At 41.3% G+C, this 17,513-nt stretch overlaps 1 protein-coding gene across 1 annotated transcript in view; it reads right to left on the reverse strand.

Annotated features, from left to right (window-relative positions):
• cftr (CF transmembrane conductance regulator) overlaps positions 1–17,513 on the reverse strand; it is a 151,631-nt gene that overhangs the window by 14,881 nt on the left and 119,237 nt on the right. The window contains exons 18-22 of the mRNA XM_072267581.1: positions 14,742–14,821; positions 12,303–12,453; positions 10,573–10,800; positions 5,061–5,161; positions 1,248–1,484 (exon numbers count right to left, since the gene is read on the reverse strand). Of these exons, the coding sequence (XP_072123682.1) occupies positions 1,248–1,484; positions 5,061–5,161; positions 10,573–10,800; positions 12,303–12,453; positions 14,742–14,821 (797 nt within the window). The remainder of the gene's footprint in view (positions 1–1,247; positions 1,485–5,060; positions 5,162–10,572; positions 10,801–12,302; positions 12,454–14,741; positions 14,822–17,513) is intronic.

Consider the following 17,513-nt stretch of genomic DNA (forward strand, 5'->3'; position numbering starts at 1 on the left):
TTGGTCATATAAATGGGTCTGACATTTAAAAGGAATCCCATATTTATTTACAGCGTGCAGAGCAAGAACAGAAGTTACAGCAAAAGTAATCAGTCCTGCACAAAAGGGATTCATGTGAAAAGGGCATCAATTTCTAAACGTCTGAAATTACTAGTAAACTACGTGTCCAGCATTTAAGGAATGTCATTTAAAAATTATTACATGTTAATATTTAATATTTAACAAGCAATTACCTGGTAATTAAATTCAACAAAAAAGGATTAATTAAATCTCTGAATGCTAATTATCAAGATACCAGCTTGAAGCTTCTTTAAGTTATAGTTTATTTCAGACTTTCTTTATGAAAATGAAGAAACCTATTTGGATTATTGAGTCTATGTCAGTTTTCAGAATATTCACTTCAATCTTTACGGCCTCACAACCGGCTGCTTTTTTATATCCCAAGGACGCGGCCTGGAAGATGAGAGCGCCTTCAGGTTTCGTGGCTCTGGAGACATACTTATTCTAGGCCAGTGCCCCTGACTGAAGCGTTGTGGGAGAACATAGGACAACGGGAGCAGCGGGTTATCTGCTGAGTGTTGTGTGCCCGGAGAGCTGCACCTCTTTGGTGCCAAATCTCCAGGCGCAAAGCTCCGAAAAAGTGACACAACAGACTTCTAACATCGTAAATCAGCAAATTGTTTGTTATGTCTCCCCTCCCACTGTGAAACGGGGACACCTCTTTTTCCTTTATTAAGGAGAGGGAGGCCTGTGGTATGTTGAATTACTGGGTGAATGAGTAGTCTTTGAGGTACTACAAGTTTGTGTCTTTATTGATGCTTTGCTGCACGTTTGAGTGCTCAGTGGAGGTGCTGATGCTTTTTTGCCTGTGGGGTGGGTGGGGTGCATTACCTTGCTGCTGCTTGTGCGTGGGAGGGGGGAGTTGGGGATGGGCTTTGGGTTTCTAACGTTTTAACTGCCATTCATTCTTTGGGGCACTCCTCTGTTTTTGTGGATGTCTGTGAAAAAAGAGAATTTCAGGATGTATATTGTATACATCTCTCTGACATTAAATGCATCTATTGAAACCTAAATGCCTAATTTCTAGGAATAAAATCTAACTAATATTTGTAATTTACCATCCCATCTTCCTGGGTATCTTTGCAGAATTTATACTGAGTGATTCTGCAAACACATAAATAATTACAAACTGGAAGCAATGAACATTGAAGCCTGCTGCATTGAAATGGATATATATACTACCTTACCCTTTGTCCTGCATTTACGGAGAAGGAAAGGTCCTGGAGCACTGCACGCCCATCGTTCGTATACTTGGCTGTGAGATTGCTCACCATCATTTGGCCTCCAGACGGCCACTTACTGTTGAGATGTTTGTTCTCAATCACAAGTGCATCTAATGGGCTGTTGTCATTATGTTGGTTCTTGTTTTCAGATCCTTCTGGGGGTATGTCAATGTATTTAAAAATACGGCTTACAGATCGCATCTAGAGACAAGAACATTATTGCAGGTCATGATGGGTGTTTGCAATTAAGGTACCTTTGACCTATTATTTCTCTGTTATGGTTGAATGCGTTTTATACTTGCAAAATCTTTGTTTACCAAAATTCAGTGACTGAGCAAAGGTTTCTCATTTGTTTAGTGTTTATAAAAGTCAGCTTTTACTTACCCATTACAAACAGGGTTATGATGCCAGATAAAGAAAAAAGGGTCTTAATGGATATTAGTTCCTAAGATCAATTTGCAAAACCAAGAATTATCATCATTTATACATAAAAAACTGGGAGTTGTTAAGTTAGAACATCTCAGGTGGAAAATGCAGCAGGTAGTAATGAAGTAATTAATACTTCAAATTGTATGGTCAGTGTAAAGAAACAACGAAATAAAAGCCACCATGAACAATTCAGCACCCCAACTTTTTTTGCACTATCTTGACAACTGCATTGTTGTTATTTCATGCACCCATGCTGAGATCAATTTCACCAACTTTGCCTCCAACTTCCACCCTACCCTTAAAATCACTTGGCCCATTTGTGACACCTCCTTCCACTTTCTCAATCTCTCTGCCTCCATTCTCCGGAGACAAACTGATTACTGATATCTTTTGTAAGCCTACCAATTCCCACAGCTATCTTGACTATTCCTCTTCCCACCCTATCTCCTGCAAAAATGCTATTCCCTTTTCTGATTTCCTTTGTCTCTGCCACATTTGTTCCCAAGATGAAGCGTTCCTTTCCAGAACATCAGAGATGTCTTCCTCCTTCAGAGAACCAGGTTTCACTTCCTCCACCATTGATGCTGCCCTCACCCAAATCTCTTCCATTTCCCAGACATCTGTGCACATCCCATTTTCCCACTGCTTTAACAGGGTTAGAGTTTCTCTTGTCCACACCTACCACCCCATAAGTCTCCACATTAAACACATCATTTTCTGCAACTTCTGCCATCAGATTGCTGAGCCTCTGGCCATGATCTTTGCATCATCAATAGGGACAGGAGAAGTACCAGAGGATTGGAAGGGTGGAAACATTGTGCCCTTGTTCAAGAAAGGGAGTAGAGATAACCCAGGAAATTATACACCAGTGAGTCTTACTTCAGTGGTGGGGAAGTTTTTGGAGATAGTCAGCATGGCTTTGTTAAGGACCAGGTTGTGCCTTACGAGCCTGATTGAATTCTTTGAGGATGTAACAAAACACATTGATGAAGGTAGAACAGTGGATGTAGCGTATGTGGATTTCAGTAAGGCATTTGATAAGGTTCCCCATGCAGGGTTCCTTCAGAAAGTAATGAGGCATGGGATCCAAGGAGGCCTTACTTTCTGGATCCAGAATTGGCTTGCCCACAGAAGGCAAAGGGTAGTTACAGATGTTTGGTATTCTGCGCGGTGATTGGTGACCAGTGGTGCTCTGCAGGGATCTGTTATGGGACCCCTCCTCTTTGTGATTTTTATAAAAGACCTGAATGAAGAAGTAGAAGGGTAGATTAGTAAGTTTGCTGATGACACAAAGGTTGGGGCTGTTGTGGATAGTCTGGAGGGTTGTCAGAGGTTACAACGGGACATCGATAGGATTCAAAACTGGGCTGAGAAGTGGCAGATGGACTTGAACCCAGATAAATGTGAAGTAGTTAATTTTGTTAGGTCAAATGTGAAAACAGAATATAGTATTAAAGGTAATACTCTTGGCAGTGTGGAGGATCAGAGATCTTGGGGTCCATGTCCATAAGACACTCAAAGCTGCTGCACAGGTTGACAGTGTTGTTAAGAAGGCATATGGTGTATTGGCATTCATCAACCATGGGATTGAGTTCAAGAGCCAGGAGGTAATGTTACAGCTATATAAGACCTTGATCAGACCCCACTTGCAGTACTGTGTTCAGTTCTGGTCACCTCACTACAGGAAGGTTGTGGATACTACAGAGATAGTGCAGAGAAGATTTGCAAGGATCTTGCCTGGATTGGAGAGCATGCCTTATGAGAATAGGTTGAATGAACTTGGCCTTTTTCTACTTGGAGTGACGGAGGATGAGAAGTGACCTGACAGAGGTGTATAAGATAATCATGTTGATAGCCAGAGGCTTATCCACAGCGCTGAAATGGCTAACCCAAGGGGGCATAGTTTTAAAGTGTTTGGAAGTAGGTACCAAGGGGATGTCAGGGGTAAGCTCTTCACACAGAGAGTGGTGGGTATGTGGAATGCACTGCCGGCGACAGTGGCGGCGGCGGATACAATGGGGTCTTTTAAGAGACTCTTAGATAGGTACATGGAGCTGAGAAAAATAGAGGGCAATGCCGTAGGGAAATTCTGGGTAGTTTCTGGAGTAGGTTACATAATCGGCACATCATTGTGGGCCAAAGGGCCTGTAATGTGATTTAGATTTCTATGTTCTATGTTCAGTGGGATCCTACCAGCATCTCTATCTCTCCCCCACTCTCTACTTTCCACAAGGATCACTTTATCTGTGATTTCCTTGTCCATTCGTCCCTCCCTACTTATCTACCACTTGGCACATATCCTTGCAAGTGACAAAAATCCTACACTAGCCCATTCACCACCATTCAGGGCCCCAAACAGACCTTCTAGGTGGGGCAATACTTCACCTGGGAATCTGTTGGGATCATCTATTGTACCTGGCGCTCCCAATGCAGACTCCTCCACATTGGTGAGACCGAATGTAAACTGGGGGACCACTTTATCAAGCACCTCCGATCCATCTGCCAAAAGTAGAAATTCCCAGTGACCAACCATTTTGATTCCCACCCCAATTCCTATTCCAATATTTCAATCCATGGCCTCCACTTTTGCCACAATGAGGATGGAGGAGCAACACCTCAAGTTCTGTCTAGGTAGCCTCCAACCTGATGGCATAAACATCGATTTCTCCTTCCAGTAAATTTTTGTCCCTCCTCCACTTCCATCTTCTTCTCTTCTCCACTCTGGTCTCTTACCACTTATCCTCACCTGCCTATCACCACCCTCTGGTGCCCCTCCTTCTTTCCTTCCTCCTCTGGTCCACTCTCCTCTCCTGTCAGATTCCCTCTTCTCCGGACCATTACCTTTCCCACCCACCTAGCTTCACATATCAACTTCTAGTTAATCCTCCTTCCCCTCCCCCATATTTTAATTCTGATATCTCCCCCATTCCTGTTCAGTTCTAAAAAGGGCCTCAGCCCAAAACATCAACTTTCTTTTCCATAGTCGCTGCCCGACCTGCCGAGTTTCTCCAGAATTTTGAGAGTGTTGCAATGCAGTACTTTTAATGTTTTTGCCAGTCCCATTATCTTCTTTACTCTTTCAACTTTCCCATTTTTAATAGGCCGGAAATTTACTGTGAATAATAACAACACCACGGTGACCACCTGGCATTTCTCTATTTGGCTGCCACTAGGTTTCCATTCCTACAGAAACATGGAAGTTCTGAACTTTCAGTCAATGTGTATTCACATGCATTTTACATTTTCAATCCATTTACATTGGATTGTTGCATTTTATAAGATTATTTAGCAATATTCTACCAAAAAATTGTACATAAGAAATTTAGAACATGTCATGTTTTTTTTTACCAGACTATCCACATCTATGCTTGAATTAACAGCCCATTGAAGAGTGCTCATGATGTTCATAGCTAAGGTGAGGATAATTCCAACTCTTCCTTCCTTGACATCTGAAGAAAATAAATGTAAATTCATAAGACTCTATAATTCTCCACCAATTTCTCTGCACATGAGGTTGATGTTAAAGCTTTAATGTATGACTTAAATTATCATATTAGGTAGAAAAATTATGCATATATCCCAAACAATGATGCAAATTTCATCAGTATTTCATGCATATGAAGGTATTAAGAAGGATTATTTGCAAATATATTCCTTAATATCCTTGGGTGATTTAAACAAAGCAGCTGGAAGCAAGTAATGAAATAACCATCGCACTGGGTAATTAAGGCTTAATTTTAAATTAGAGATGTTAGTAAAATTATTGATTAAATGAAAGTCTTATTATTATTTAGGTAATGAACTAATTTGCAACAAAGTGAATCAAAACCACAAAGGTGGAAGAGACATCATCGGTGAAAAAATTATTAAAACTGCATCTAAAATGCAGAGACTTATGTTTCACAATTAACATCTTAAAATGATATGTAAGCTTTAGGAAATATCCCCAGCCTTTCACTTCTGCCCCCATTCTAAAGTAATCATAAATACATGGCAAACAAAGGGTCAATAAATGCTGAAGAAACCAATAGAAAATAACTGATAGGGGAGTGAGAATAAGGCAATAAGATCCAACTGTTGCTTTAGGATGAGAAGTTAAAGGATGGTAAAATTACTCAGTGTAAGTAATATAAAAGCTGAAATCTTTGTTTAGACATTCTTTCTAAAATTTGGCCGAGTGAGATTTTTCTTGGAATTTACTGGGATTTTTTTTTGGTAGGCAATGACGTACATAACCAAGAAACAAGGATGGTAGTTTGTCTCCCAGCTGCCAGGGTTCGTTATGTTTCTCAGCATGTCCACAATATCTTGAAATGGGAGGGTGAGCAGCCAGAGGTTGTGGTACAAATTGGTACCAACTACGTAGGTAGACAAAGGGTGGAGATCCTGAAAGCAGAATACAAGGAGTTAGGAAGGAAGCTGAGAAGCAGGACCTCAAAGGTAGTAATCTCCGGACTGCTGCCTGAGCCACGCAACAGTGAGTATAGGAATAGAATGAGGTGGGGGATGAATGCATGGCTGAAGGATTGGAGCACGGCCAGGGATTCAGAATTTTGGATCATTGGGACCTCTTCTGGGGCAGGTGTAACCTGTACAAACAGGACGGGTTGCACTTGAATCTGAGGGGTACCAATATCCTGGCAGGGAGGTTTGCTAACGTTATTGGGGAGGGATTAAACTCGATTTGTGGGGGGGATGTGGGAACCAAAGTGAACAGGCAGAGGATGGGGAGGTTGGAGCGCAAGTAGAGACAACTTGTAGGGACCTTGTGAGGAAAGATAGGCAGATGTTAGAGCAAAGATGCACTCAGCCTGATGGTTTGAGATGTGTCTATTTTAATGCAAGGAGTATCATAAACAAGGCAGATGAACTTAGGTGTGGATCAATACATGGGATTGTGATGTTGTGGCTATTACAGAGACTTGGACGTCTCAGGAGCAGAAATGGCTGCTGAGTGTGCCAGGCTTTAGATGTTCCAAAAAGAACAGAGAGGAAGGCAAAGGAGTTGGGGGCATGACATTGCTAATTAGGGATAGTGTCACGGCTGCAGAACAGGAGGAAGTCATGGAGGATTGTCTGCTGAGTCAGTGTAGGTGGAAGTCAGAAACAGGAAAGGGGCAAATACTCTACTGGGTGTTTTTTCTAGACCCCCCCCCCAATAGTAACAGGGATATTGAGGAGCAGAGAGGGAGGTAGATTCTGGAACAGTGCAATAATAATAGAGTTGTTGTGATGGGAGATTTTAACTTTCCTAATATTGATTGGCATCTCCTTAGCACAAGGGGTTTAGATGGGGTGGAGTTTGTTAAGTGTGTTCAGGAAGGTTTCCTGATGCAATATGTAGATAACCCAACTAGAGGAGACACTGTTCTTGATCTGGTATTGGGAAATGAACCTGGTCAGGTGTCAGATCTCTCGGTGGGAGAGCATTTGAAGGTAGTTACCACAACTCTTTCTCCTTCACCATAATGTTGGAGAGGGATAGGAGCAGACAACTTGGGAAATCATTTAATTGGAGTAGGGGAAAATATAATCCTATTAGGCAGGAACTTGGGAGCAGATATCCTCAGGGAAATGCACAGCAGAAATGTGGCAAATCTTCAGGGAATATTTGCATGGAGTTTTGCATAAGCATGCTCCATTGAGGCAGGGAAAGGATGGTAGAGTTAAAGAACCATGGTGTACAAAGTATGTAGAAAATCTAATTAAGAAGAAAAGCTTCTGAAAGGTTCAAGAACCTAGGTACTGTTGGAGCTCTAGAAAATTATAAGATTGCTAGGAAGGAACTTAAGAATGGAATTAGGAGAGCCAGAAGAGGCCATGAGAAGGCTTTGGTGAGCAGGATTAAAGAAAATCCCAAGGCACTCTACAAGTATGTGAAGAGTAAGAGGATGAGCCATGTGAGAATAGGACCAATTAGATGTGATAGTGGAAATGTGTGCATGGAGTTGGAGGAAGTAGCAGAGGTACTTAATGTATACTTTGTTTCAGTCTCACCAGGGAAAATGACCCAGGCAATTGTGGGAATGATCTACAACGGACTGAAACACTTGAGAGTATAGACATTAAGAAAGAAGATGTTCTGGAGCTTTTGAAAAGCATTAAATTAGTTAAGTCTCCGGGACAGATGAGATTTATCCAGACTCACTTCCCTACTGTGGGAAGTGAGGGAGGATATTGCTCAGCCTCTGGTGATGATCTTTGCGTCAGGAGAAGTACTGGAGGATTGGGAGGTTACAAATGTTGTTCCGTTGTTCAAGAAAGGGAGTAGAGATAACCCAGGAAATTATAGACCGGTGAGTCTGACCGGTAAGTTGTTGGAGAAGACCCTGAGAGGCAGGACTTATGAGCATATGGAGAGGCATAATCTGATTAGAGATAGTCAACATGGCTTTGTCAAGGGCAAAGGTGGTGTTAAGAGGTGTATGGTGTGTTGGCATTCATCAACCGTGGGATTGAGTTAAAGAGCCGTGAGGTAATGTTACAGCTATATAGGACACTGGTCAGACCCCACTTGGAGTACTGTGCTCAGTTCCGGTCACCTCACTACAGGAAGGATGTGGATACTATAGAGAGAGTGCCCTTTGAGGATGTAACAAAACACATCGATGAAGGTACAACAATGGATGTAGTGTATATGGATTTCAGTAAGGCATTTGATAAGGTTCCCCATGCGAGGCTCCTTAAGGAAGTAAGGAGGCATGGGATAAAAGGAAACCTTGCTTTGTGGATCCAGAATTGGCTTGCCCACGGGAAGCAAAGGGTGATTCTACATGGATATCAGTGACCAGTGGTGTTCTGCAGGGATCTGTTCTGGGACCCCTCCTTTTTGTGATTTTATATATGACCTGGATGAGGAAGTAGAAGGGTGGGTTAGTAAGTTTGCTGATGACACAAAGGTTGGGGGTGTTGTGGATAGTCTGGAGTGTTCTCAGAAGTTACAACGGGACATCAACAGGGTGCAGAACTGGGCCAAGAAGTGGCAGATGGACTTCAATCCAGATAAGTGTGAAGTGGTTCATTTTGGTAGGTGCAATTTGAAGACAGAATATAATATAAATGGTTAGACTCTTGGCAGTGTGGAGGATCTGAGAGATCTTGGGGAGGTGTCAATAGGACACTCAAAGCTGCTGCTCAGGTTGACGGTGTTGTTAAGAGGTGTATGCTGTGTTGGTATTCATCAACTGTGGGATTGAGTTCAAGAGCCGTGAGGTAATGTTACAGCTATATAAGACCCTGGTCAGACCCCACTTGGAGTACTGTGCTCAGTTCTGGTCACCTCACTACAGGAAGGATGTGGATACTATAGAGAGAGTGCAGAGGAGATTTACAAGAATTTTGCCTGGATTGGAGGGCATACCTTGTGAGAATAGTTTGAGTGTACTTGGCCTTTTCTCCTTGGAGCAGCGGAGGATGAGAGGTGATCCGAAAGAGATGTATAAGATGATGAGGGGCATTGATCGTGTAGATAGCCAGAGGCTTTTTCCCAGGGCTGAAATGGCTAACATGAGTGGGCATAGTTTTAAGGTGCTTGAAAATAGGTACCGAGGGAATGTCAGTGGTAAGTTTTTCACACAGAGAGTGGTGGGTTTATGGAATGCATTGCTGGCGGCTGTGGTGTTAGCGGATACAACAGGGTCTTTTAAGAGCCTCTTAGACAGGTACATGGAGCTTAGAAAAACAGAATGCTATGTGCTAGGGAAATTCTAGGCAGTTTCTAGAGTAGGTTACATGGTCGGCACAACATTGTGGGCCGAAGGGCCTGTACTGTGCTGTCGATCTCTATGCTCTACATTCCATGAGTGCTGAAACCAAACATACAGGGCACATCTAGACTTTATCTGTTGCCAGTGCTGTGCTATACAACAGTCTAGAAGCTTTGAGACTGTTAAAATAAAAAGAAAGAATACTGATATGCTTAAAATATATTGTGCTAACTTCAGAAAAAAGTATCGATGTCTGTCTTGGTTTTGCATATATACAGATGGTGGAGAAAGTTCCACAGAACTCAACCCATTGGTCAGCACAGGCTTAACCGCCTGGTAAATCCAAGGAGCCTATCAGCTTTCCATTCAATCTCATTGTTAGCCTTACAGATTTGGGCATGCATTTACGTTGCAATTGGCAAGACTTAACTGTTTGGTTATTAAAATATCTTTAGAAGCCCATTCATCTTTTTAGATTACTGTTAATTTTTTGGAAAGCTCTAGTAGAAATGCTGGACCACTTCCTTCATGTTAACTTGCTAGGGCTATTCTTGAATTCAACCCCAGAGCAAGCTTGTCAAGCATGGCTGGGGAAAGAAAACCATCGATAGCCCTGTCAACAAATGGGGCTTTATTAAAATTTGGCATAGCTGGGATTGTGATTCTAGGAGCCTACCTTCTGTGATCATGGTTTGAACCCCAATTCTTGAAAAGATAAGAACATTTAACGATGATCTTTATAATGGGGAAAACTCCTTCGCTTACTCAGTACTTAGTGCTGTGCAAGATTTTCCAGCGTACTATGCCCATGTTATAGCACCAGCTTAATGACCACATACAATCTCCTAACTTGTGAATGTGGACTACTTTAGAACATAGATGGCAGGGTAGAACAGACTGACAAGTGCCAGTGTTCACTGGAGTACATGCCTCATTATGAAAGATTATGATAAAGAAGGGTCTCTAACAGCTATTACATTCCCAATACACTATGATCTACAGCTCTAAATACACAGGCAGATAAAGATTAATTGCATCAATTAAGGTCTGCAGATTACTGACGAAAAGTACAGAACTGAAACGTGAACCAATCATTACCCTTCAGAGCTGATGAATGTGCTGCTTATTTTATTTTGTTATTATCATCAACTTACTGTGTGTTGCTATGGAGATGAAAGTGACTGCAATAAAGAAGCCGACAAATACAATGTCAATCCTCATCTGGAACCAGCGCAGTGTTGAGAGGTAGAGAAACCAGTTTGCAGTGTGGAGGTTCAAAGACTTGTGGAAAAGTGTTTCGAAGTAAGCCTGTCGGCCAAATGCTCTCACTGTCCACAGGCCTCTCAATGATGTGATGAGATGGCTGAAAATAGGGCTGCGAGCTATAACCAAAAACAAATATATTCTGATATTATTATTCATCTGAATCTACTTAGTAATGATTACAGCTAAGGCTATGGTAGAAAATTCCCGTACAGTAAGTTGCCATTTTACTGATAATTTTCTTTTGGGGTCTGCTGTTTACTGAGTTGTCAAGCATCATGACTATTGAGAAAATCTTAAGTTAAATGTGGTGAAATGGCAGGATTGCACTATACAATTATCTTTAAAAGACTTCTCAGTCTGCGCATGGTCATCAGATAGTGGGACAACCATATCTGAGGATAGCGACACATTTCGCTCACTCTCCAGTCCTTCACTACGCACCTCATTGATATTTTTATCATTCTTTTCAAGACAGCACCAACCTGAACTTCTAAAGGTTGGTAGCCAACCAGAAAATAAGGGTGTGGTATTTAGGTAATTCAAAAAGGAAGTACACTGTCCTGTCTATCCTTGGTCTCTTCACTACTCTGAAGAGCGAGGCCCAGTGCAGGCAACAGGAGCAACATTTCAAATTCTGTCTGGTTAGTCTTCAATTTTAAGTAACACTACACACTGATGGATACATTTCCCCTCCCTCCCTTCCTCCCATTTGATCATCTTTCCCTTAACTCCCTTCCCCATGCCCCCATCATACATCTTCACCCCACTTCCCTTCCTGGATCACCCAACCACTACACACAAAACATGTCGGGAGAAGGGACTAATGTATGATCTGTACAAATAATGTGGGTTGATGGTTGGCACAGGATTAATGAGCTGGAGGGCTCATTCCATTCTCTATCTCTATGACAAAGGGAATGGAGGGCGCAGTCTGAGATACGTGCCAGAGTGGGGTTGGGTAGCAAACGAGGTCCACAGAATTCCATGGATGTGGTTGGGACTTGAGGATCTGAGTTTCTGGGATAAGTTGAATAGGTTATGGCTTCCTTCCCAGGAGCACAGGAGAATGAGAGGAGATCTTATAGAGGTGTGCAAAATTATGAGGGGCATAGATAGGATGAATGCATGCAGGCTTTTTCTCCTCGGGCTGGATAAGATTAGAACTAGAGGTCATAGATTTGGGGTAAGGGTGTAATATTTAAGGGGAATCTGAGGGGAAGCTTCTTCACTCAGAGAGTCGTACAGGTGTGGAATGAGCTGCCACGGTACGTAGTAGAGGTAGGTTCAACTGCAAGAAAAATTTGAATATGTACATAGATGAGAGAAGAGTAGAGGGCTATGGTCCAGTATAGAACCAGGCTGTCACAGAGTAGATAAGCCGACGGGCCTATATCTGTGCTGTAGTACTCTATGAGTCTATGACTCTATGAAGATGTTGTGGATTACTCAAAACTTTTTTTTAAAAACTTTGTTAAATTGTTAAATATGGGGGCAAAAGATTCCCTAACAATATATTGATCAGGACACAGGACAATGTGCTTAACATGTGGATGATCCTGATGTTGGGATGTCCTAGCCCCCGACTGCAGAGATCTATCTTTGCTCACCCTATGCATACCTTCAGATTCCAGCTGCTTCAGCTGCTGCGAGGTGCGGAGGAAATAAGCCCTCAACATAATGAAAATAACAGTCACTGGAATCGCAGCCAGCAGAGTGTATGGTTGCAAAATGGACACCACGCTGATGGCACCCACAACAATCAGTATCAACTGTAAATGGAATGCAAAATCGTTACGTTCTGTTTCATTGATCAAAACTAACATCTGATACACAGTAAGTAATGGCTAAATGGCTAGGACTTTGAACTCTTTGGTGGTCTCTAGAGATTAAATCATCCAGATCAAGGGACGTAGCTGATTTGCTCTTATATTTCTAGTTATTATTGCCTTTGGCCAGGGTTAGCCCAGGTTTGATCCAATGAGGTCTCCCTGTCCAATACATGCTTCTTCTTCCTGGGGGATGGTTCTTTGCAGCTGAATGACATCAAAATGAAACTTGCATTCTCCCTCTCCAGGTCCCATGTGGATATTCCTCTTTACTCAAGTGATGTGGGGAGTGCAAGTCGGAACATCATCTCTAAGACTCATTGAGAAGTTTCTAGACCTTGCACTGCATCAGTACTGAGGGTTCTGTTCGATGTTAGGATTGAGGTTCCAGGATTTTGACTCATTAATGATGAAGAAAAATGTTGACAAATTATGGAAGTTCTAAAATAAATATGATTTAAAGTTAATTAGACAGTATTTATTTACTTATAAATGATAATACATAAATGCCTTACTTAATCCTCGCTCATCTGACCCACGTTAATCCCTGTGCCTTCAAGAAACTATTGAGATAAGAGAGTTGTAGGAGCCATGCATTTATTTTCTATCGGAATTGCATTCTGTGTTGCGCCTTTATTATGGTAACTGGTCATGTGAGTGGGAGGGGCATGGCAAAAGCAAAGGGAATAAGTTACACATTCATGCTTTCTTCCGGGCAGTTTAGTACTGGGAACCAATATATGTCATACCTTTTATTGACTGTTTAGTTATGCTTAATTACGCTTAAGTTACATCACCACAAGATTGATTATTTGCTAATGGCTAATAAACAATCGGATACAGTTCTTCGACTTTGTGGAATATTATTACTGGGGTGATTGGAGGGCATGTCACACAAGGATAACAGTCTGCGGGGGTCGCCAGCAGTGGCAGTGGTTTGTTAGAGTTTGCTACACGAGACTTTTTAGTCTTATTAATGCAGATTAGTCTCCAGCACCATTGGACATCCTATTTCAGAGCGTGTGTTCACATTCCTTCCTACTTCTGATTTCTCTATATTATCAAATTTCTTTGGTTGCTTCTGATTTTCTCTTTATCTGCCTGACTACTTCATTACTTTTAATCATTCCCTGTCATTTATATTTTTTAATTTCTCTCTCCTTCTAGGTGCATGTTAAGCTTGGTGGAAAAAAATCCACCAAGACTGTGTTTGTGATATTTTTGAGTATTCTGGTGGTTTGTAGACCACATGGCCTGATTTTTGCTGGGAAATGATAACCATTCTGCCTGGAATATCTATCATTTCCCAATGCAAATACTACTAATTTTCAGGGCTCCCATGGAAATTCTGAAGCCCAAGCCTGCTGTCTCAGATCTGCCAGCCAAATCCCATCTGAGCTCTGAGGCCGTGATCCATGGTTCCTGCACCAGGTTCGCCCTGAAAAGCCCAGAAATTTCAATAGGAGTCATGGAATTACTGTGAAGAAATCAATGGAAAAGGAAATTTTAAGATATGTGATTTGCTTATGATTTTAATTAATTAAAAATATTTTAAGTTACACAGAAATAATTGCAAACTTCTAAGTTATTTGGGAGCTGTCAAAGGCTTCTAGAGAAAATCTATGGGTATGATATAATCTGCGCAAACGATTTACCCAATACATTATTTAATGCCCCATCTTCACCTGGGGTCTTCTCATATCACAAAGGTAGATTCAGATGAGTTAAGGTCAGGAGAGTAGCGACAACAGGTGCCAATTGTGCGTAATGGGGCAAAGCTAGCAAAATTTGCTCCAAATTTATCTGGATTTGTATAGCTTGTCTGCTTGCACAAACAAAATGCATTCTTAATACCAGGCAAAAAAAAGATACATTTCTGTGGGTTTCCCAGCAGTTTAGCAGAGAACACTCAAATCTATTAATGCGCACATCGTGACTGTTTAAGTTCTTTGTAGACTGAAAGTAATTAAAGAGCTTGTTGGATTGAGAAAAAGGACAGGTACATGCAACTCGAACAACATGGGACAGTTTTATACTGTACTTTGGATTTTTTAACAGAATTTAAATTTAAATTTTGCCATTTTGGGATTGGAACTAACTTTATTCAGGACACTGGTTTAATAGACAAATAATTTCATTGGCGACGCTACACAGTTTAGATATGAATCCAGTTTTAAACAGGTAAGTCACTTGAGGAATTAGATATTGAGTTTTATCTGTAATTCTCTGACCTGCACAAAGTCGAAAGCAGTGAGTGGCAGCACATCGTCAATGATGGCAGTGTCTTTCATGAATCGGTTTAGAATCCTTCCTGTAATTTTAGATAAATAGAGTTTCTGAAACATACGTGCTTCACAAAGCAAGATTGAATTATTATTCTATTGCACTGAAATTAGCCAAATGTTGCTTTAAGTAGCATGGCCATGCATATATTTTTATCAAACAGCAATAGGCACAATAGACAGCATAAATCTACATTGCTGAAGCAGATAAATACCATTTTGTAATTTCTAAATGATTCAAGATTCAAGACTGTTTATTGCCATTCTTCAGTATACACGTGTAAAGGAGAATGAAGTGATTGTTCCTCTGGATCCAATGCAGCGTTAAAAAAACAATAAAAATAAAAACACAATAAATATAAATACAAAAGTAATCCTATAAAACACAATCTACAAGTTAACCGTTCACTGTGGCGGTTTATGGATCAATTCCTAATGTAGTACCAGTGCAGTTCCCCCAGTGAAAAAAGTTTGCACAATTTACAATCACAAAATTGCAGCCCTAAGATTGTGGACTGTAGTTCTACTAGTCAGTCCAGCTGGATGAATAATTTTTGGAATTTATTTCTTTAGGATGCTAACAGGTGACTTGATAGGAGTTGCACAAAATGATTAGAGGCAGGTAAAATGGACAGCCAGCAACTTATTCCCAGGGTGGGAATGGCTAATACAAAAGGGCATAATTTTAAGGTGATTGGAGGAAAGTATAGGGGGAATGGTGGAGGTAGCTTTTTTACATAGAGAGTTTTGGGTGCATGAAACACACTGCCTGAGGTGCTGGTAGAGACAGATACATTAGGGACCTTTAAAGATATTTAGGTATATATATGGATGAAGTAAAGATGGGGGATATGTGGGAAGAAAGAGATAGATTGGTCTTGAAGTAGGTTTCAAGTTTAGGTCAACATCGTGGGCTGAAGGGCCTGTACTGATTTGTGCTGTTCTGTGTTCTACATACTTCCTAATTGATTTGGATTAAATTAACCTTCTAATTCCTACACAAATTTAAGCAAGCCAATTTTGAATGGTGTAAGATGCTCAGGTTCCAGTCAGGAATATTGGTTTGTACTGCACACATATCACTTTGTTTTAGGCTCACACAATATGGCCTAGTCATTCAACTTCTACAGTATTATTCACTTTAAAGGACATGCCCATCCGTTCAACGTACAAGCTGAATGTTTCTCAGGCTATGTCAGTCATAGTTGGGCAGCCAGGGCAACCACATTATCCCACTTCTACACTACAACGAGACGTTTAAACTTAGCTCACATTAACTAGTTGAAACTTTATGCTGGGACAAACATACATATACCATATTCATGCTTGAATATTTACTTAAAGATAACTGGTACCTCAGAAGAGATATTCATACAGATGTGAAGTACCCTGTAAAAATGAATTGCTAAAATACAACTTTCAGAAGAAAACAATGTTCTCTGCATCCTATAATAGGAAAATTTTTGATTGCATGATATTAGATATTTAATGTTACATCTTCCAATAAATAATACCACAAGACATAGGAGCGATATTAGGTCATTTGGCCCATCGAGTCTGCGCCACCATTCAATCATAGCCGATCATTTTTTTTCCCTCCTCAACCCCATTCCCCGGCCTTCTTCCCGTAACCTTTGATGCCATGTCCAATCAAGAACCTATCAATTTCATAACAAGGGCAATTGAGTATAAAAGCAAAGAGGTCCTTCTGCGGTTGTACAGGGCCCCGGTGAGACCACACCTGGAGTACTGTGTGCAGTTTTGGTCTCCAAATTTGAGGAAGGACATTCTTGCTTTTGAGGGAGTGCAGCGTAGGTTCACAAGGTTAATTCCCGGGATGGCGGGACTGTCATATGTTAAAAGATTGGAGCGACTGGGCTCGTATACTCTGGAATTTAGAAGGCTGAGAGGGGATCTTATTGAAACATATAAGATTATTAAGGGATTGGACACGCTGGAGGCAGGAAGCACATTCCCGTTGATAGGTGAGTCCAGAGCCAGAGGCCACAGTTTAAGAATAAGGGGTAGGCCATTTAGAACGGAGTTGAGGAAAAACTTTTTCACCCAGAGAGTGGTGGATATATGGAATGCTCTGCCCCAGAAGGCTGTGGAGGCCAAGTCTTTGGATGCTTTCAAGAAAGAGATGGATAGAGCTCTTAAAGATAGCAGAATCAAAGGTTATGGGGATAAGGCAGGAACTGGATACTGATTGTGGATGATCAGCCATGATCACAGTGAATGGCGGTGCTGGCTCGAAGGGCCGAATAGCCTACTCCTGCACCTATTGTCTATTGTCTATAATTTCTGCCTTAAATACACCAAATGACCTAGTCTCCACAGCTGCCTGTGGTAATAAATTCCACAAATTCACCACTCTCTGGCTAAAGAAATTTCTCCTTATTTCTGTTTTAAATGGATGCCCCTCTATCCTGAGGCTGTGCTGTTACCACATCCTCTTGTCCTAGACTCCCCCACAATGGGAAACATCCTTTCCACATCTACCATGACTAGACCTTTCAACATTCAGAAGGTTTCAATGAGATCCCCCATTATCCTTCTAAATTCCAGCGAGTACAGACCCAGAGCTATTAAATGTTCCTCATATGATAACCCTTCCATTCCCGGAATCATCCTTGTGTACCTCCTCTGTACTCTCTCCAATGCCAGCACATCTATTCTTTGATGAGGAGCCCAAACCTGCTCACAATACTCAAGTTAAGG

This window comes from Mobula birostris, chromosome 9 (assembly GCF_030028105.1).
Source record: "Mobula birostris isolate sMobBir1 chromosome 9, sMobBir1.hap1, whole genome shotgun sequence".
NCBI lineage: Eukaryota > Metazoa > Chordata > Chondrichthyes > Myliobatiformes > Myliobatidae > Mobula > Mobula birostris.